The sequence below is a fragment of the Carcharhinus amblyrhynchos genome, chromosome 3, assembly GCF_965287045.1.
Source record: "Carcharhinus amblyrhynchos chromosome 3, sCarAmb.v2.hapA, whole genome shotgun sequence".
NCBI lineage: Eukaryota > Metazoa > Chordata > Chondrichthyes > Carcharhiniformes > Carcharhinidae > Carcharhinus > Carcharhinus amblyrhynchos.
In genome coordinates this window covers 45,772,786-45,795,573 of record NC_137326.1, presented here as the reverse complement: position 1 = coordinate 45,795,573, position 22,788 = coordinate 45,772,786, and the positions used below count along the sequence as shown (strand labels likewise).

General features: G+C 40.8%; 1 protein-coding gene across 7 annotated transcripts in view; it reads left to right on the top strand.

Annotated features, from left to right (window-relative positions):
* Window positions 1-22,788, top strand: part of LOC145339265 (contactin-4-like) — a 2,278,868-nt gene that overhangs the window by 1,394,762 nt on the left and 861,318 nt on the right. For all 7 annotated transcript variants that reach the window (XM_080183699.1, XM_080183724.1, XM_080183676.1 and 4 more), the window contains one exon: window positions 5,440-5,615. In XM_080183699.1, the coding sequence (XP_080039825.1) occupies window positions 5,440-5,615 (176 nt within the window). The remainder of the gene's footprint in view (window positions 1-5,439; window positions 5,616-22,788) is intronic.

Here is a 22,788-nt window from a genome sequence, read left to right as displayed (position 1 = left end):
AATTTTGGGTATGACAAGTTGTCTGACTTTGAAGTGGAAAGGGAGATTTCTTTTCCTTTCAACCACCTGGATAGAATGTAGGTTTTCCTTGGTGCTTTACCTTGATGGTAAATACTATTTCTTTCCGCACCATTGTGTAACGAAGATCCAAAAAGCCATTTTGTTGCATTAACATTCGAAGGATTACCTTCAAGTACTTAAAAAGGGGCCAGTTTAAATACCTTTTAGCCAAAGTAACCAGTATAATGAATTGGTCTCTTAATTTTCCTTCTTCAGGCTACATCCCAGAAAAAAAATCACAGTGTGCTGAAAGGGCTCTCTATTATGCCCAGTGAATGTCCTACGCATATCTGGAAACATGGACTATGTCCTGTGGAAGCTTCTGGCACTGTTTTAAATATTTTAAAATGGACACCAGCAGGTGACTAAAGTCACCGCCATGAATCTGGTGACATTCCTTATTCAACACAGTCTATCTCAATCTTCAGGAAAGTACTAACTGAATCACACTGGGAAGAATCCTGCCCTGGAATAAACATATCAATACTGAATGTCGACAGTGGGATCTATATTTGCTACTGCCAGTGACCTACCCTAAACTTGTAGCCAAGAGACTTCCAGATTTCTTGGGCCTGATTTTCTCTTCAAGTTGTGCCCATTTTTGGGCACAGAAACTTGGTAAAGTTGAGCAAGAGGCAAGTCGCACGATCCGCAGTTGCAGCATTTAGATTGACTTAATGGGCTGCATGCCCAACTTTATTGGCACATCCCCTTTTCCCACCATGTTCGCCCAACCAGATTCGGTGCAAAACAGATATGCTGTACAACTGTCTGATTTGGGTGCTCCAGTTAGTGAGCAGGTAAGTGCTCTCTACTAGAAACAAGTGGGGCTGAGGGTGGGAAGTGGGTCCAACAGCTCCCTGCTTGAGATCATTAGGGTGGAGGAGAGGTCTGCTGCCACTCTGCCTGTGATCAGTGAGGAGGAAGGGGTGGGGAGGGGGGGAGGTCCGTTGCCACTCTGCCTGTGATCAGTAGAGGGAAGGGGGGGGTCCGCTACCACTCTGCCTGAGATCAGTGGGGGGGAAGGGGATTCCGTTGCCACTCTGCCTGAGATTAGTGGTGGGGGGGAGGAAAGGGAGGGGCTTGCAATTGGTCTGGGTAGTGGAGGGAGAAAGAGGCCAGTAATGTTATGGAGGTGGAGATGGGATAATGTTTGTGGGGCCGGAGAGCCAGGAGCGATGTGGCAGGGGAGCAGTATCCTATCCTATTTTCTGCGCATCTGCAGTTTGAGGTGGTGATCAGAGCTGCAGGATTTCAGGCACGTTAAGCCCTGCAGCACAATTCGGAATTGCTGATATTTTTTCAGGCAGAGTGCATATGGGGTGCCTGAGAACGGGAGTAAAAGTAGACCTGAAACACTCCCAGTTTCAAACCTGCCCAGCATTTAGAATCAAAATGGTAAAATAGGACCCCTCATCTCCAAGATGAATATGTCACATAGGACAGCTGAAGATATTAGTTGTTCAAAAACAAGTGTGAAAGACTTGGTTCCTAATTTTCTTTGTTCTGTTAACTCTGGGCTTCTGGGAACCTTTTCTTCATTTCTCTAATGTCCTTAACTTGCTGGACTTTAAGTTTCTGCCAACTGTTTTGTTCCCTCTTTTGCCTTCTAAAACTAACTGCCTCAGCTGGGAAACAGAGTGCCACAGCGGTTAGCACTGCAGCCTCATAGTGCCAGGGACTTGGATCCGATTCCCAGTTTGGGTCACTGTCTGTGTGGTATTTGTACATTCTTCCCATGTCTGCGTGGGTTTTCTTCGGGTGGTCTGGTTTCCTCCAACAGTCTGAAAGACATGCTGGTTAGGTGCACTGGCCATGCTAAATTTTCCCCCAGTGTTCCTGAACAGGCACCAGAGTGTAGCGACTAGGGGATTTTCACAGTAACTTCATTGCAGTATTAATGTAAGCCAACTTGTGACACCAATAAATAAACTTAAACTTAAGAGTTTTGAGAGCTGCCTTCTATCTCATTACCTATCTCCAACTGCAATTAAAATTGGTAAAACTAAAACTTAAAAGCTTCTCTACCTTACAAGACCCCAGTTGCTGTGCAAGCCTTGTTGGTTTGTTTACTTTTCAGACCGTAGCCCTCTCTAAGTACAACAGAATCACAGTTGGAATTGGCACCAAACTCCACCCACAAACACCTTTGTCCAGCGTGAATCTGACAATAGGTTTTACTCTTCCAGACAAAGAAAGATTAAATTAAATCTACTTAAAACTAAATCTTATTTTGAGCATGTACCAATGCAAATATAAATCCCTTAAAACTATTTTTATTTCCTAACAGTTTACAATAACTGGTGACCACGGATGAACAGCAATCAATATTTATTGACAGCAAGTGAGCAGCTCTTAGATGCTATGTGTCTGCAGTTTGGGGAAACTCCCATTCTCTCAACACCCTAGCATCTTCTGTGCCCTTCCGCTCTATAGTAAAGTTTTAAAGTTTGTTTATTATTCACAAGTCAGGCTTACATTTACACTGTAATGAAGTTACTGTGAAATTCCCAAGTCACCACAGTCTGGCACCTGTTTGGGTCAATTCACCTAATCAGCATGTCTTTCAGGATGTGGAAGGAAACTGGAGCACCCAGACGAAACCTCTGCAAACACGGAGAGAACTTGTAAACTCCACACAGACAGTGACCCAAGCTGGGAATCGAACCCAGGTCCCTGGTACTATGAGGCACCGGTGCTAACCACTGTGCCACTGTGCTGCCTGTACATCCCAAGCCTTAGCTTCCATCACCAAGAAAGACAAGGCCACCTTGTGCATGAGGACATCATCAATTCCCCCCTTCAGCCCTCCTGCCCCATCACCTCCACTGAAATCACACACCGTCCAGAACTCACCACGTCCCCACACAGAAGTTCAAGAAGAAGAAACTCAGCACCACATTCTCAAAGACAGCTAGGAACGGGCAGTGAATGCCAGCCTTGCCAGTTACTCCCACAGACTTGAGAGTAATTTCCAAAAATCAAGGTATCAATAAGAATGAAGCCACTCAGTACTTCTGAAATGAGAAGAGGACTTGCAAATATATTGTAGGTTGCACAAATAAAATTGGGAGAGTAAACATATTATTCATCAGTGTAAGCTGCTAATTATGGCTCAGCAACACGCATTTTCAGCAAATTGTGAGTACAACAAACAAGCAGTGAAGATTTGGGTTAAGCATACTTCAGAGTGAAAATGAAGGCAAGGAATTGGTGGCAGTTACGTTGATTAAACAAAGAACATCCCAGCACGGGAAACAGGCCCTTTGGCCCAACGAGCCCGCGCTGCCGCATCTTCCCACACCTACCCTGCCCTGTGTGTATGTGAGTGGAACCCCTAATGTAGAAACAGTTTTAGGAAAACAAGGGTAGTTTTAAGAGATTTACATTTATATTGGCAAATATTAGAAATAAGGTGTCATTCTCAGCGTGTTTAATTTTTTTGTGCCTGGAAGGGTAAAACCTATAGTTCAGTGTATGCTAGGTAAATGTTAGATGTGTTTCTATTGTACTTGGAGAAGGCAGTGATGTGAAAAATAAATAGGCCAGCAGAGGTATGCAGGCATTGTTTACAATTGAAGGCCCTTGTATGGTTAAAAAAATAGCTCTTAAGTTTTGGTTTCAGCTGAATATATTACAGTTGCAGACAGGACATTAGGGAGTGTACATCTCTCAATTCTGTCAGAAAAAAGACTGGAATGGTCAAGGTAATTGCAAAGATGTAGGTTTTGATAGAATCAGTTACTGTCCAGAAAACTAGGGAATTGGGACAGAAAGAGTATTTAGGGTGACTGGAATTAACTAAACAGAGACCAAGTTGTTGTTCAGAAGAACTTAACGAAGAGTAAGCCAATGTTCTGAGTTGGAGACAATTGTAGTAACTAGAATTAAAGTGGGAAAGCAAACTTGAGATATAAAATAAACATTTGATGCCATTTTAATGCAGTCTGGGAATCGAGAGTTAAAGCAATTGAGAAGAGTTTGTGCAGCAGTCAAGTCTAAGTAACCCCAGTGTAAATTTTGGAGTGGACCCACTGTTAAAAGTGCAATGGAAACATTGTTTAGTAGAGTCATTTGGAAAACATGAACTGGATTTTGGAATGGAAACTGTTAATGTAAAGCATTATTATAGAATCATAGAACCCGACAGTGCAAAAAGAGGCCCTTCGACCCATTGAGTCTGCACCAAACACAATCCCACCCAGGCCCTATTCCCATATCCCAACATATTTTACCCATTAATTCCTCTAACCTACACATCTCTGGACACTAAGGGGCAATTTTATGGCATGGCCAATCAACCTAACACGCACATCTTTGGACAGTGGGAGGAAACTGGAGTACCCAGAGGAAACCCATGCAGACATGAGGAGAATGTGCAAACTCCACACGGACAATGACCTGAGCCGGGAATCAAACCCAGGTCCCTGGAGCTGTGAAGCAGCAGTGCTAACCACTGTGCTACCATGCCACCATTGTGAATGAAGATTTTAAAATGTGTGTTTTTGGGAATGGAGTTTGGAAACTCTCATGACAATCATCTCGGGGTATTCTGAAGAAAAAAACCACAGCCATTAACATGGGTTCAGAGTGAAATGTATGTATGTGACCATAGCCAACCTGGGTGCTCAAAAGGGACTTTGTGTTAATGTGACCATTGTAGCTTTAGATGTGCTTTGTAATCCATGTTAATCTTAAAATCTGTGTGTATTTGTCAAGATAATGGTGAGAGGTGGGGAGTAAAGGAATAATGTTTCATAATCCAAATATAATAGTTTCTTTTCCTTGTAAGACTCATTAACAATCCTGTGACTCTGTTCCTCCATGTTTTATTTATAGAAAAGTAAACATTATGGCCTTTTGAGCCGGGGTTCCATTCTGCAATCTTCCCATCCAATTATAATACCAACTGGGATAGTAACACTTGACTGGAAAGGAATGCATTTTTTCTACGTGCTTGCTTTATTGCAATCTTGCGCTTAGATGGGATTGTTCAATAGAAAAACCCACTTGCATCGAATAATGTGCAGTTGAAAAACACTTCACTTCCATTTCAGTTGCAGGATTCACTTTGAAAGCTACTAATGATTGACTAGAAAGTAGGGCACAATTTTAAGTGTGGTAGTTGGAATAAGGAGCAAAACAAAACAAAAGAAAATAATCTTTGACTGAACATTTAAAACTCACCAATGAAATCTGAGTCACGTAAATTTGATAGTTTTAAATTTATTAATTTAATTTCCACTTTGTGTAATGAATATTTTTTTCTTAAAAAAATTAATGTTGAAGGCACTATTATTCATCTATATTCATGCATGCTTGAAATATATTGAGTTTTGTGACAAAATTGATGTATTTTTGTATTTTTTTGTCTCACAGGTGGAAAAGAAATGGCACAGACATTGACATAAACATCAATTACCGTTATAGTTTGGTTCGTGGCAATCTGGTAATCAATAACCCAGTTAGGACCCAAGATTATGGAACCTACCAGTGCTTCGCGACAAATCGTTTCGGCACAATCGTGAGCAGAGCAGTAAAGTTTCAGTTTGCATGTAAGTTGTGAGGTTTTCTTTCTACAACGAATGATTTTAGAGCTTATATCTTGCATGTTTATTTTTTAAGTGTAATTTAAGGAGTATTTTTCTGGGTTTGCACCAATTGGGATGAACCTTGTCCATGGCCCTGAGACCATAATGGAAAATACCAAGCATATTCACCTTTGATCTTCTGTCCAGAAACTATAACAAAGCCCATGGGGGGAGAATTTGCATATGCTGGAATTTCTGTCTGAATCTCCATAGAAGTAAAGCATTATAAAACACCATGTCTTCCACAGGTTTCCATGAGTTCATATCCTGTGCCTCTTGTATTTAATAACATTTAATTTTGAAAAAAAACAAAGCAGACAGCTTTTGGGCAGCAATTCATTTTATTTGTTCTTCCTTTGCTGCTTAAAATTTTGAATTCTTTTTTAATCTCAGGATTATTTTCTCCAAAAGAAAAAGTATTTTGAGTTCTTTACACTTTATACCTCACATACTCCTGTCGTTATTAACGTGTTTTTAGTTTTGAGGCTCTTTGTATGCTTGCCAGGTTTGCTCTGTATGCGCCCTAATAAGATGAGGAATTATGGGCAACATGTGAAATTAAAAGCATTGTTGGCTTCGGAAATTATATACTTTATTAATGCATAGGGCAGACATACATGGAAACATTTTAAGACTGATGCTACTGAAGACCAGTGGGGAAGATTTCTTTTAATGCCGATGTGTAGTCAGTTTGCAAATCATTGTGACATTGTTGCCTTTGTTGACTTAATTCTAGCAAAGTCATCAAACTATTCTGCAAAAATATATCATGATTTCATGAGAAATAGTGAATGTAGACATTTGTAATGTCATGAACACAGAGTTGCTGGACAGAATCTTATCCATACCAATTAATTTTCCTCTCTTTTGGCATATCTGGAAACATAAATGAAATTCAGATTTACATCCCTCAGCTGAAATATAGTTTTCCTTCTGGCCTGTAGATCTGTAGTGAAAGCTGAAAATGTGATAACATACTTGGTATCCTTACTTTCCTTTTACAAACGTTCGCTGTAAAAATAAATGACCAGTTGGCATTGTTTATATTGATGCAGTTTTGAAGGACTCATATTTGAAAAGATGAATTCGAAGGCATACTGTTCTAATTGGTGGCTGACTTCACTTGTGAACACTGTACAGCCAAGGCATTAATTACAACGTGTCTCTGCTAGTGTTGGGAGATATTGTTAAGAATTACTCTTATCCTGAGTGAAATTAATGTAAGTGTATTGAAGGGATAGCTGGAATTGTGAATATGTGAATCTTTCCCTTCTTTAGTTATGCACATTTTGTGCTAGCCAGGTGGAAAGGATGTCCAAAGATAGAGTCATAGAAGTCATAGAGGTTTACAGCATGGAAACAGGCCCTTCGGTCCAACTTGTTCACATCACCCAGTATTCACCACAAAGCTACTCTCAGTTGCCTGCATTTGGCCCATATCCCTCTACACTCAACATACCCATGTAACTGTCTAAATGCTTTTTAAAAGACAAAATTGTACCCACCTCTACTACTGCCTCTGGCAGCTCGTTCCAAACTCTCACCAAGCTCTGAGTGAAAAAAATTGACCCTCTGGACCTTTTTGTATCTCTCCCCTCTCAAATCCATGCCCCCGACCTTTGGGAAAAGATGTTGACTATATTGACTAAAGATGCTGATCTGTGCCTCTCATTATTTAATAGACCTCTCTAAGCTCCCGATGCTCAAGGGAAAAAAGTCCCAGTCAATCCAGCCTCACCTTATAACTCAAACCATCAAATCCTGGCAGCATCCTAGTAAATCTTTTCCACATTCTTTCTAATTTAATAATATCCATGATATATGAGATGAACGTATTACCAGAGATTTTACAAGTATATTAATATGAAACTAGTTTGTTGAAAAGCTGAATTCTAAAATATTTGGTAAAATTTCTATTTAAAACTTCACCTTCAGGAATAAATCAAAAAGAAATGGAGTGGAATGTTAAATAATATAGAAGATGTTAGAATTATGCCGCATTTTAATATGAAATTAATATCTAACGATCTTAAGATGGGGAAAGCTATATGTTCAGGATTTGGGAAAAGGAAGTGAGGTAGTTTGCCAAGACCATTAAACAAATGATGTTCTAACCATAGTGACCTCTTCTGGTTTTCACAAATTGGCCTCAGAATTAGTCCTGGTTGGATGAGGTACAGGAAGCTATTACTGCACCAGAATGCACACCTAACACTGAGGGCCAGGCTCCATTTATATGAGTCAGGAAGTTACAGACATCCCCTTGGCATCACCAGCCAGCCATCCAGCAAAGATGATTTTGTTTTCATGGTTCTAGTGTTGTGTCCAGAGGTCCTGGGTTTGATTATGGGGACCAACTCCTGGTATGGCACAATTCAAAATTTGAGGAGGGGCGCACAATGTGGCATATCCAGGAAAGGGGGTATGATCAGGAGAGGTGAGTGGGCAGAATGGGAATTTGACCCAGAAAGGGGAGAGACTACAAAGCGACATGATCAGGCCTCCAGTTATGTTTTGGACAAGTCCCATTTTGTAAAAGAAAATCCGCTTTCCGAAGTTGGATTTTTGGGACATAAATGGAATACTCGAATGTAGAGGGCTTGCATGAAAACTATAGGAACTATTCGGTTTGACAAGCAAATTCTTCCATCAGAGGTGCCATGTAATGCCGCATTTCAACATGTAATGCAACTAGCCTACACCAACACTGTTGATACATTTTATTACAGTGGAAGGATACTGATAGCATTAAATAGAGGTAAAAAATGAAAAAGTACTGGAAATCTAGAAGCATTAAAACATTTATTTTCAGTGTTTGATTTTTGACTATTTTTCTTTCTTGTGGAGTGTTTTGAATTCATGCCAGGAACTTCCCATGCAAAACAAGTTAACTGCTTTAGTGTAACTTCAAATAGCACATACTCAAAATAAACCCTAAGCCTAAAAATAACTGCTGGAAAGGGATGTTCCTAACTGCTTCATATCAACTGATTTGTGGATAAAATGTGTTTTTTTAAATTGCTTTTAGAATGAGGGTGGCTGGTTAAAGTTAAAAGATTTGTCCTTTGATGTGACCCTCGTTTATTACACATGATTTGGAAGATTCCCAAGTATCCTTGGATGAGCTTTTATTATATACTCGTGAGCATTCTGAATGAATAGTTTTCTCCAAGTGGTGTTATGCGCATGGTGCAATAGATTTAATTGCTGAACTAAATAATATGCATTTGCTTATGTTTTGGGGATACCTTATAACTAGAAAGTAGGTAGGTAGATATCATACACCTGCAAATGACGTGCCTCCGAAATCTGTAAACTGCCACTGCATAGTCAACCGACTTTGGCATTTGACAGGTCTTTGAGCATCCACTTCCCTCAAAGATCGAGAATTCCTGTAATTGAGTATACTCAAAATAGATCAGTAGGTTTTTAGTTTCCAAGGGAATTAAGAGGCTGAGGATAGCAGAGAAAGGTTGAAAAATAGTTAGAATCTTAGTGAGTGGTGGAGAAACTAGAAAGGACAGAATTGCCTACTCCTGGTTCTTTCTGCCAGAACAGATTGTCTGCAGTATGACTTTTTTTTATCTTGGGATATGGGCATCAATATGGTGAAGCAATATTTATTTCCCATCGCTCGAAGGCATGAGGAGTCAGTGCACAATGAGAGGCTAAAGTAGTCGCATGTAATCTAGACTGAATAAAAATACCAGGCATCTCTCCGAAGAGCATCACTGAACCAGCAACAATCTAACAACTTTGAATAGTTGCTTTGTGCTGCTATGTCATAAGTTATTACATTATTTAAATGATTAATTTTAGAATTTGTGATGGTGGGATGAGAATTGAATATTTCAGGGTTGCTAGTTCTATATCATAATCACTCAGCTACCATACAGCCATAATGATGTATTTTTCTACATTATTGAGAGCTTATCCCATAACTGATTAGTTTGTCCATTGAAATATATGCACAACAGCTAATCACCGGGGCCAATTCCACATTGTGCATTGTGAAACTGGGAATTATACTCTTTCACCACCCAACCTCTAAAAATGAATAAAATTACATCAACTGCAAATGTTAAAAAATATATTTTTTGCCATGGCTCCAACAGCAGAGGATGGTTTGTTAAGGATGTGTTCACATTCATTAGAACTTGATCAATAGGTTGAAAACAGTTCAGAAATACTGACACAATGGTGTAAAGGCATGTTGTAGCATGGCATTAAATCTCTGGACATAATTCGCTGTGATAAAAATGATTTCATGCTCTTTCTCTTTTTGAACAAAAGAGAGAATTGATTGGTGGGACGAAACTGGAGAACTGTTGTAAAAGGGGCATGCTGTCTAAGCTTTTTGTCTTGCATTCATCAGGATAGTGTGCAAGGAATTGCCATCAATTAATACTGTATGAGAACAGAGTACTGATTGGTTGGAAAATGGACTCTAATTGGTTGATGTATTGCCATGGAGAATGCAGCATGAAACAGTGAACTGCCCAGCTTTGTACAAATTCATACCGAGCAGGTTGATTCTACTCAAGGCACTGCCCTGGGTAATGAATTAAGGAACAACTGTTCCCAAAGTTTTTCTTCTGTTGAGAAAGGTGCAATACGTGGATATGTTTATTCTGTCTGCAAAGAATAGGCTCCTTTGTGGAAATCTACATTCTTCTGCTTCTGGCATGCTTCTAGCATGTTTATGTGGGCCACACTGCGAGCCCGATTGACAACCCTAAATTGCTTTTCCATTGGGATTGTTTAGCGAGTCCTGTAAAATCATAAAAATTGCATTGTGTATTGGTCACTGTGTTTTGAATTTAGCAAGCTGGGCTGGTTGGGTATGATCAGTGCTTTGCCTGTTTAGAACAGTTGAAGGGATGTGCTGTTTGACATGATCTGCCAATCACTGGGACAAATGGCCAAAATACCTGGAATCAAGCCGGCACTGAAATTCATGTTCTTCATTGGTCATTTATTTCATAGGCAGAACATCTTAAACAGGTGGATAGCCTTGTCAAAAATAAGTTATAAAACTGCTTGTTGGACTTGTGAAAGAATGACGAGCTGTCACGTGGTATATATGATAGGATCTGTTCTTATGGCTCACTGTTTCCACATATGTGTAGGTTACCCAAGATACCCAAAAGCGATTCTGTCCTATCTTATCCATGACTGGGTCTGCACAGTATTAATTAGCCGAATGGCTGGATGAGTTGCTACAACCAGTTGTGAGCAAGTTCTCCACATACAGGACTCCCTCACCTTTGCGAAGAACATACAGGGCCATATTGATAGCAATAGCACGTTGATGTGCTTGTTCAACATTGCCTGCCTATTCACCAATGTGCCACTCAAGAAAGCACTAGACACTTATAGCATCACTATGTTGAGGTGATTTAAAAGCACAACCAATATCTGAATGCATATCAATTGAACTTGCAAATTCAGCAACTTGTGCAGTTGAGTTCAGTTTGAACAAAATCATCTATACCCAAATCCCCTCAACTCCACTCTCAAAATCAACTCTGTCAGGTTCCATGTGAACCTCCTTGCCACTTGCATATTTCAATTATGTAGATGACTCTTCAGCTATATATCAATCTGCAGTCGTCTGTAAGACTTTCCTTACACACCACAATTGATTTCATCCTGTGCTCATTTTCACCTTTGAAATGGAGCGGTAAGACAACCTCCCTGTCCTCAACATGCCCGTTGAAAGATTGGTCAATGACTTCTCTATTACCGTATGCTCCACAACTACCTTCACTGATCAATAGATGTTTTGGGATTCCTAGCGTTCATGCACTGTAGGATCGGCCTAAATGGCAACCTCATAAATAAAGCCCAAGCCAACCCTCTCAACTCTGGAATCAACTGAGTGAATCTCCTCTGTACCCCCTCCAGTCCTCCCTGTTAAGTGGAGAACACCACCCATATTGCAATTGCACGCAATCAGCGTGCAGCGGCTAGTTTCATACATTGCTCAAATTTTTGAGACAGGCTACCCTTCCAGGATAATTTGCATTAGACTGAGCACTTTTCAGGACCAAAAGTAGTGGCCTTAGGCCCATTCATGAGTTTGCAGGCATACAGAGTGAATTGATCTGATAAAGAAAGCCATAATTTCATAGGATGGCTTTGATGTGCCCTATTTCAGCATCAGTTCCAGCCTTGGGTCTCTGTTTGTACGGAATTTGCACATTTTCCCCATGGCTGCATGGATTTCCTCTGGGTGCTCCAGTTTCCTCCCACACCCCAAAGGTGTGCTGGTTAGGTGGATTGGCCATGCTAAGTTGCCTCTTTAGTGTCAAGGCAATTAGCGGTGTAAATATGTGGGGTTATGGGAATGGGGCCTGAGTGGGATTGTTGGTGCAGGCTCAATGGGCGAATGGCCTCCTTCTGCATGGTAGGGATCCTATGATTTTATTCTATGATTCATTCCCCAGGGCAATGTCTGGATCAATTAAAGTTGAACTATGAATTTGACTAAAAGTGGGTTGTTAACTGTTCCTGCTGTATTCTAAATAGCAACACCTCTATCAATTAGAGTCCACTTGACAGCCAATCAGCACTCTTTTCTCATACAGTATAAATTATTATTCCTCCATTGCAGTTGATAATTTCTTGGGAGTGATTCTGATGAGTGCAAGTTGAAAAGTTTAGATAGCATGCCTCTTTTTTCAGCAATACTAGAGAAGGATTTGCCTCAGGTTTTCCTTAACCTGGTCTGTGTTCAATAACATGTTCTATTCATAAGTAACATATTTTCACATGGGAACCATCTTTAGGAAAAACTCCAATAATCTAAATCTCTGCAGACAGATTGACTGGAGCTCAATTGTTAATATGTTATCTATTGAAAAGCTCCACACTTCAGATTTTACTTTAGTACATGCGGAGATTGAAAATAATCCCTTGTGAAATTGTCAGAGTGGCAAATACACAGACTGAATGATAGTGGGCAGCTGCTTCAGCTGGGATGAAAATAATTTAGTTCTGAATCTGTCACTGGTCTAATCGTATGTGTCTGAATATGAATGGCATGCAATGTAACTTTTGAGATCAATCTGATTCATATTGCTGGTGTGGAATGCATAATTCAGGCAATTTATTGTTGGAAAGAGCTGTCAAATTTTGGCAGACTTGGGAATAAAATGAACTCTTCCAGAAATCCAGAACCCTTTAAAAAGATTGTTTTCTTAAGGGCAAAGGGGATGCTGTTGGACATGGTGGTAGGAAGGAGATTGTTCCCTTTTGTATACATGGATCCTGCTCCAATGTAACCTTCCTGCTTCACTCCCTAAGATCCTGATTAGACATCTTGACACTTTGTTCTTAATATATAAATTTGTGTGCTCCAAGAATTACAATGTTAAAGTTTGACTACCTTGCACTAAAGACATGGTGGCGAAACATTCATTGAGATGCTTTGCTGAGCTTGGGTATCGCGAAGTGCTTCATGGTATCATTGAGGTGGGTAGCAAGCTAATTTCATGCAACTTCCTCATCTAAATAATTCCTGTGTTGCCCAGCATAAAACATGCTACTAACTGACTTCACACTCAATAGGTCCTGAGCAGCACATAAAATGGAGCAACAGGCAAGAAAGAAGTTTTCAGATACAGTGCTGGAAGCAGTAGTTCAGAAGGTGAAAAAGAGAAGAAACACCATGTGGGAGGCCCCATAATCAATTCTCTGAGAAGAGAATGCCCCATGAATGCAGCATGATTTTCAATGATATCTCATGGATATAGATTGCAGTTTGTTTTATTCATTCATGGGATGTAGGTGTCAATGGCTGGACCAGCATTTGTTGACCACTCCTAACTGCTTTTGGAAAGGAGGAGGTGTGCTGCCTCTTTTAAGCGTGGCAGCCTGTGTGTTGGAGGAACAGTGCTATGCGGGGTGGCACAGTAGTTAGCACTGCTGCCTCACAGTGCCCAGGACCTGGGTTTGATTCCTAGCTTGAATCACTGTCTTTTTAGTGTCTGCATGTTCTCCCCACGTCTACTTGTGTTTCCTCTGGGTGCTCTGGTTTCCTCCCACAATCTGAAAGAAGTACAGGTTAGGTGCATTGGTCATGCTGAATTCCCCCTCAGTGTATCTGAACAGGCACCAGAATGTGATGATCAAGGGATTTTCACAGTAACTTCATTACAATGTTAATATAAGCCTACTTGCAACACTAATAAATAAACTTCAAACTGTTAGCGAGGGAGTTCCAGGATTTTGACCCAGCGACAAAGAAGGAAATGTGACATAGTTACAAGTCAAGATGGTGTATGGAGAACTTGCAGATTGTGGTGTTCCCATGGATCTGCTGCCCTGGTCATTCTGTGTGGTAAAGTTTGCGGGATTGGAAGGTGCTGTTGAAGGAGCCTTGGTAGGTTGCTGTAGTGCATTTTGCAGATGGTACACATTGTTGCCACTGTGCATTGGCGATGGAGGGAGTGAATGTTTAAGGTAGTAGTGGGGTGCCAATCAAGTGCGCAGCTTTGTCCTGGATGATGTCAAGCTTCATGAGTGTTGTTGGAGTTGCACTGGTGCAAGCAAATAGAGAGTAATCCATCACTTATAGATGGTAGACAACTTTGGACAGTCAAGAGATGAATTATCCTTTGCAGGATTTCTAGTCTCTTAGCTGCTCTAATAGCCATAGTCATTATATGGCTGGTCCAGTTCAGTGGTAACCAGCAGAATGTTGATTGTGGGGGATTCAGTGATGGTAATGCCGTTGAATATTAGAAGGGGATGGTTAGATTCTCTCTGTTTGAAAAGGTCAATGCATAACAACTTATGGCACAAAATGTTATTTTCCTTACATTTTCATGGGACATCTTCTACCTGGTGCACTGACATTTTTACACACAGCACAATGCACCACCCTGTCACTCACCCATCAGCAATCTCCAGTAATCAAGATTTGGGCCTAACATTCTGCTGCTCCACCTCACCCTCACAGACATAACAATGCTGCTTGTCTCATACTCATGTCCCCTGCTTTTGTATACTTCAAACTATTCAGCTATGACAGGCACATTTTTCAAACACATCACAACATAATCGGTGACATTCTTCCCTCTCCATTGAATTGCAAAGTGATCTCTAATAGGAGTGAGCATTTCCAAATTGGTTGTGAATATGCGTACTTGCATCACCTGAGACCTCCAGAGGAGACAGTGACTACATCATGGAGCTGGCTGTGATTGAGGACATTGTATACTGTGCCTCAAGAAGAATCAGGATGGTATACTTTTGACTTTTGCTCCTTCTTGAATCCCACCTCAAATCTCATCTTGCTATCTGACATGCTGTGCAAACTGTAGATGCCCTATCCATGGAATTCCTGCTTTCCACTCCAGGCCCTCTTCCCTCATCCCAAATTTTTCCTCCTTCATTTTTGCGACTGCCAACTGGCCAGTCATTGCAGCCTCATGATGAAAGGCAGCTAAACTTGAACTTACTCAGGACTTGGATAGGGCAGCATTGATGATCACGGACAGCTTGCTTTCACTGTCAAGGAGCATGGAGGAGTCCTACTCCAACTTGACATATGACTTCATACAAAGCTTGGACTTCAATCTTTGCCATTTGGAAGTGGTGGCCAATCCCTAACAACACATATGAATGCATCCCCGATGCAGCATCTGTGATCAATGGCTTAGCTTCCATTGTGGAAGGGTGGAAACCACCAAGCTTTTGAGCACTCTACTGGAAACTCAGACTGAGGTCACGAGATTCATGTTTGTTTGCATTCAACCCAGCTTTGTGCAATGCAGACTCAGAGCGCCGCTGCCATGACTGCAAATACATAAGAACATAAGAAATAGGAGCAGGAGTAGGCCATCCAGCCCTTCGAGCCTACCCCGCCATTCAATAAGATCATGGCTGATCTGTCGTGGCTCAGTTCCACATTCCCAGTGCTCAAAATGGCATGGAAGCTCTCCAAGGAAATCAGTCATCTGTCCTTCACCAGACTGCTGAGGCTCCACCCTCAGGGAGTTTGTGATGCTCAAATCTTCTCTCCTCTCTTAGGGTGACAGCATTCATGCACCAATCTCTGCTGTTCTGACAGTACTCTTAATGTTGTCTCCCAAACAGTCCAAAGTTCTGCAGCCTATGCCAAGGTGGTGCTGTCTGAGGCAGAGCTTTTAAGGCCTGGAGCTAGCTGAAGACATCCTACAAGATCATCTACAATCTCTCTGCTGAAAGTCAAGAGCCTTCCACCAGCAATGCTGTAGGCATGGTATAGCAGTACAACAGGCACATCCACCCACAAGAACTAAGTGGAGTGAACAATTCAGTTTTAATACATTATTGTTTAAAATTGTTACCAGTAAGTCTCCTCTTCCTGATAATGAAGTGGAAGTGTACAAACACAAACTTTATTGTCCATCCCTTGTGCCATCCAGTTAGCAAAGACATTTTCTACATATACTGAAAACAAAGATTTGAAGAAGCATTCTATAGAACCTCTTAAAATAGCATCAATGATGTCACAGGACATCATTAAAAGGTTAATTTCTAAGTTTCTTGTACTTTTCTGGGAAATTTGATCTGAAAAATAATGAAGCTGATGAATAGAAATTTTTAACTTTGTCTTTGATAAGTTTTATTCACGTTCTCTTTTGTGTTGCATTGTAACTTCAGATAGAAAAACAGAAAAGACACTTTGCCACATACATTCAGGTGTGAGTCAAGCCACTGACAGTTGTGTTTGAGTCGAATCAATTCCCTTTACAAGATACAGGAGCTGGAATTTTCTGGTCCTGTCGTGGCAACTGCGGAGGCCAAACAGTGCAGTGAGCCAGTTAAAGGTCCATTGATGCAACTGGAAGATCCCACTGGTGGGCAAACCACCAGGGTTTGCAATTTTATTGGTTTATGCTCGGCAGGACAGAACATTCCTTGTTTCAGCTCATTATGTAAAATGTGTGATTGTTAGAAACAAAATATTGAAGCATATTTTCTTGTGGCAAATTATATTGTTATATATTCTTTCGCATTAAATACAATCTTAGGTCATTGATAGTGAAAAGCTCCCAAAAATGGCTATTTATATATTAGTTAAGGTAGGTATAATGAAAAAGTATGTTATGAACATTTCAATCAGCACTATGTAAAAATGGGACACAAACAATCTATTAAAACAATCTGCAAATCTCAAGATCTTTGGCATTTGATTACTCAATCTCAAGCAAATATCTAATTAAATGTGTATATTCACAGCCATTTGGGCAATTTGCGCATTTTTTTGTTTCGGGACAAACCAACATTAAAGAACCTTCAAGACCAATGCAATTCAATGTCGTTCCCTTAAACCAGAGTGAATGGTTCATTCTGAAAGAACAACACTGATTGTCTCAAACTTTCAGCAGCATTAAGCCACAACAGGGATGGTAGAATCAACATGAGCACTATTTGGAAAGGACTTTGAATTCATGAAAGTCATATGTTGAAAGCCTCTTTCTTCTGTTTGCGTTTAAAAATTGGCAAAACTTGTTTTCAGAGAGCACCATTTAAGCGATTTAAATGATCAGTCTGTGAATCCGACTTGAAGAAAGCTGTGAAACTCTCAAAAGATTGCCGCTGATTTACTTAATTGGGACATGCACTCCAAAACTAAGTCACGCCTCCTTCATACATAATTTACTGATCATCGGCAATAAGAGAACACACATGCAGCTGCTATAATCTACTTTTAACTATATTATGCTTTACAATTCATACCATTATAACTTTTCTTGCCCCACTCCAATTAAAAATATGGTATGTGAATTTTTTTTCCCTGTAGCATTTCAAATGATAACTATGGGATCCTATGTACGCTTAGCTCTGTTTGCTTCATTAATGTAAAGACTTCATTTTAAGATATTTTTGCCTATACAATTATATTGAAATGCTAAGCTTTTAAAGCTAACTTGACTACATTTTAAAATTCAGCAGGCATGCTGGGATTAGCTGGAGAAGTTAACTACATTTTTTGAAAGTAAAATGTCAGGAAAAACAGGCTTTTCATAACCCAAGCAAAGTTTTTACCTAAACAGTAACTTTTCATGACCACAGCTGCAAGATCTCATAACAAGCTGCAAAAGCCTGTTTATGCAGCTCAAGACAGCATGTGTTGAGCAATTGCAAAACACAGATAACAAATTTCATATATTGCAGTTTTAAGCCCTATGTTTTCAGTTTTGGATCAAGTCTGTTTTTGAGACCTGTTCAGTATGTTCAGAGCTCTTTGACCAGTACAGGACTGGCTCTTGCCAGTACCTCTATCTGTCTTTCTCGCAGCAATTCTTTTCAGTTTGCGTTCTGGAATGTTTTAGTTTTAAATTCTGCTCAATAAAAGACATTCATCGCATCAGTGCTGCTTTTGTCTATTCTGAGGAATGAATGGACCCTACAATAACTAGTTACAAAAACACCTTTCTCTTTATTTATTTGAATCTGGGCTTTACTCCTACTGAAATGAAAACAGAAAATGACAAAAATACTCAGCAGGTCAGGTAGCATCAGTGGAGAGAGAAACAAAGTTATTGGGAAATTTAATGCGTTTGACATGAGTTCAGCATACTAATTGGTGAACTGATGGGGAGCCCAAGTTGCTGTCAAGGGTAATCCCAGTCTTTCTCGGGATTCAGGACCACGGGGTTGGAAATCCCACTTGTGAGAGTTGCAAGTCAATCAGAGTTGGCTCCAGCCAATAATGCACCCAGGTAAAGGCCTTCGACTGATAAGAGACCCAGGCCACAGGTGAGTTTATTTATTTACTTATTAGTGTCATAAGTGGGCTTACATTAAGACTGCAATTAAGTTACTGTGAAAATCCCCTAATCGCCACACTCTGGTACACCGAGGGAGAATTTAGCATGGCCAATGCACCTCACCAGCACATCTTTCGGACTGTGGGAGGAAACCGAAGCACCAAGAGGGAACCCATGCAGAGACAAGGGAGGCGTGCAGATTTTGCACAGACAAAGATCCAAGCTGGGAATTGAACCCAGTCCTTGGCACTGTGAGACAGCAGTAGTAACCATTGTGCCATCGTAGGGTGGGGAGGAGACCATAGGAGATACGGTTTTAGAGGAAAGGGCAGGGGAGTGGCTTTCAGTCTTTCAGTGCCCAATGCCAGGTCCCTCAATCAGACATTTAAGTGCCTTTGAATGGTGTAGCCCAAGCTGACCCTGAGAAATTGGATTTGCCTGGCAGCCTCCTGAAGGCCCAGGAAATCTGTGCTGCCAGCGTATAATTCTTGAGTCACCATAAATTCTGGTAGACGGTGAAAATTGGTATCAAGTGGCTCAATAATCAGCCTAATTGAATCTCACCACAAGCAGGTAAGTTTCCTCTTTGGATACGTTCCTGCCTCCAACTTAATCATAGGAAGTTTTCTCACCACCAGGAGACTGATGCATGCAGTGTCTTTTGTAATTAAATGGGCCCAGCCTCCATGTTTCCTGCTGTGATGGGCTACTTTTAATCCAACCCAATATTTATGGTTGGTGAAATCACCAATCTGAAATGTATGGCGGATTTTCCTGTCCCACCCACCATGGGAATAGTAGCAAGTGGGACAGAAAATTCAGCAGACCATGCAACTGTCACATAGGAATTCCCAGCCTTGGAGCGAGCGCAGCCGGAAAATCCCGCCTGTAAACTCTGTTTCTTTCTCCACGGATGCTATGAGACATGTTGAGTGTTTCCATCATTTTCTGTTTTTATTTCAGATTTCCAGCATCCAGAGTATTTTGCTGATGCTGCAATCCTGCTGGTTTTATTCCTGCTGCTTCATTTTGTGCATAGAATACAAATGGTTAATGTACTTAAAACAGGAATCTTTAGCTGAACTGTAACTAGTGCTGTATGCAATACAAACATACATCAATATTTGAAAAATTATTCCAAATTGGGAGTGTAGGTGGTGAAAGCATCAGGTTAAAAACTGTAATCATTAGTTTGTGATTAATTTAGTCACTGTAGAACATTCTCAATAATTATATGATTAAAATGATTTTTCTCATACTCCCACTTTGCAGTTGTAACTTTAATTGATGTGCTTGATCTAAAATATCAAAGAAATCCTAGTCTGTGTGAACAAGATTTTGAAAAATGTCAAGATATGTTTATTACACAAAGAACAACATGAATGAGCACTGTTTTCACAGCATATGTGAAATTACCAAGTCCAAGCTGTTTAGTGCAAGGCAGTTGAATGGTTGGAATCCAAATAACACACATTTGGTTACATATTGAATTTTGCCAGTTGAAGATAAAACATTTGTCCATTGTTACGTTGCCACCTTCTACAACCTGTCAATCTACAGACAAAAATTGTTTTTCTCTTTCATTTCTAACATTCAATATGGGGAAGATAAGAGAGATGCTATTTGGAAGAGAAGGCGAAATGTCATTTTTGTATGCTGAAACATACCAGGGTTGTTTTAAAATATATTTATTGTGGGAGTGCTTCAAAATAATTATCCCTATTGCCTATTTTCTGGTAAAGTGCCAATGAGATTCCATACCTTCCAGCCCCATCATTTAGCAGATTCTGTTGCACCACGACCAAGCAATCTGTTGCCTCCTTTTTGGTTCATCAAAGGCAGGATACCTTGGTCTCTATTATGACTATGCCAATGATTAGAGTTGCATCATATTGAAGAGCATCTGTCTGAACTTTTACAACTCGCTGTCAAAATTGTTTTGTTACAAATCCCACAGTATTTATCTTCGGGATATTGGCCTGGATTTTCATCCTCCAGGCTGGTAGCTGGTAGCAGGTACCAGGAAATTGCCAGCTGAACACGCGTTCCACAGGAGAAACTGCTCACAAAATTGGGAGCCTCATTGCCCAGGGTTGGCTGCAGTCGGGCCAGACAAGTCAAGAAATTGGACACAGGGGCTTCCAAGTACCAATGGGGGCAGCATAAATGTTTTGAAGTCCTTCATCCCTCACAAACACTCCCCATTCCTGTCCATGCTACTTCATGTCCCTTACTCTAGGCGACGTACTTTCATCCAAGCCCAATGTCCCCCTCATGCCTCCTATGGTAGGCAACACACCTCCATCCTTTCCTTATGGCCACTTATGCTACCTTTTATGGGCAGCATGATGACACAGTGTTCAGCAGTGCTGCTTCAAAGAGTCAGGGGCCTAGCCTTTAATTCCAGCCTTGGGTAAATGGCTGTGCGGAGTTTGCATGTTCTCCCTGTGTTTGTGTGGGTTTCCTCTGAGTGCACAATTTCCTCCGACAATCCAAAGATGTGCAGGTTAGCTGGATTGGCCATGCTAAATTGCCCTTTAGTGCTTAAGGTAGTAAAGGTTAGGTGGATTAGTGGGGTAAGAATGTGGGGTTACGGGGATAGTGCCTTGATGAGATGCTTTATCAGGGAGTTGGTGCAGACCTGATGAGCTGAATGGCCTCCTTCTACACTGTCGGAATTCTTTGGATTCCATAAATTTTACAAGAGGTCAAGCATCCCGACGTTTTAAAGTATCAATAGCTGAAATTTAAAGTACTTGAATCTTCTCACACTTGCGTAAATAAACATTGTGTAATTGAAAGCAGAGATCAGAGAGCCTAAGCTACTGATCAAGCAATATTCTCTTAACTGAACCACAACAAGCCTGACACAATGAAAATTACAGAGAAGTAGGAGCTGCTTATCTTAACAACAGCGCTAGGCAGACTGGGAATGTAGGGTTCTGGCTTTTGACCTGAACCAGCCAGCATCCTTTAAGTGCATTGGTGAAAATGGGAACAATAAGAAGTCTCACAACACCAGGTTAAAGTCCAACAGGCTTATTTGGTACTACAAGCCACAAGCTTTTGAAGCACTGCTCCTTTATCAGGTGAATGGGAGATGTGTTTGCAAACAGGACATATGTAGACACAAACTCAATTTACATGTAGAAACTTGATGTCTGTGTCAGTATGCACAATCTTCCTGAGATCCTCTCCACTTGGAGTCGGTGGTTTGTGGGTAGAAACTTGATGTCTGTGGCAATATGTGCGATCTTCTTGGCGATCTTCTCCGCTTAGAGCCGGTTTGCGAAAATGAGAACACCAGAGAATGCAATCAGGAATCCTTGAACAGGCCCTGGCTCCCATTTTTAAAGGGCTCCTATGTCATTCAGATTCAGGGAAATCCAGACCATTATGACATCCTATTTTTAGTAATTATTGACTTTGATTACATTTGTGTAATTTCTGCATGCGTTATTCTTCCCCAGCTTACAACCTTCAAACTGCTAAGTTTTCACACAGCCTTTCAATATCCTGACTATACAGATGATACAGTTTTTGTAGGTGAGATCAGACTATGAATAATTGTCCAATTATATGAAGGTGGTAAGGGTGCATCACTTGTAACCTGCTTAATCTGTACTCGGCCAAAAATCCGTATATATCCAGCTTGACTATTGAGTCTGCATCGCCCTCAATCCCACCCAGGCCCTATTCCCCATAACCCCATGCATTTACCCTAGCTAGCCCCCCATCACCAAGGGGCAATTTAGCATGGCCAATCCATCTAACCCGCGCGTCTTTGGACTGAAGTCTTGCATGATTTTTCTTTTCTCGCTATTCTGGGAACATTAATCTTAATTGCAACACCGCAGCCCGACCTTATTTGAGATAAGTGATCTCAACATAGACCTGGGATAAATCAGGAACACACATGTTCTGTATGTTCAGTTGCATAACGTAGAGTCCGTTTATTCAGTGAGCCATGTAGGAAACTGCCTTTCTTATCTATTCCGTAGTGAATAGCTGGAGATGAATGGGGAATCTAAAAAAACTGTCCCTAAATTTCCTTTGATTCCTAGCCAAATTCCAGTGGCAGAATACCTTCTATTTTTGGAGTTCCACTACTCCATCGATGTATACTACTAGAGGCTGGTGTAACAAGTGAATTGATGCATATCAACTTGCAGATGGGTGCAACTGGGCACCCTTTTGAGACAGGAAGGAAACTGAACACAATAATAAGGTGCAAGAGTTATATCTGGATTGACTCCGTTGCAAATGGGATGATAGAAGTTATAATGACATCATGGGATTCGAATGAAGGCAGTGGTGTTTGATTGGGGGTGGAAGAGGATCCTCGGTACAGTCCATTATCAGAAAGCATT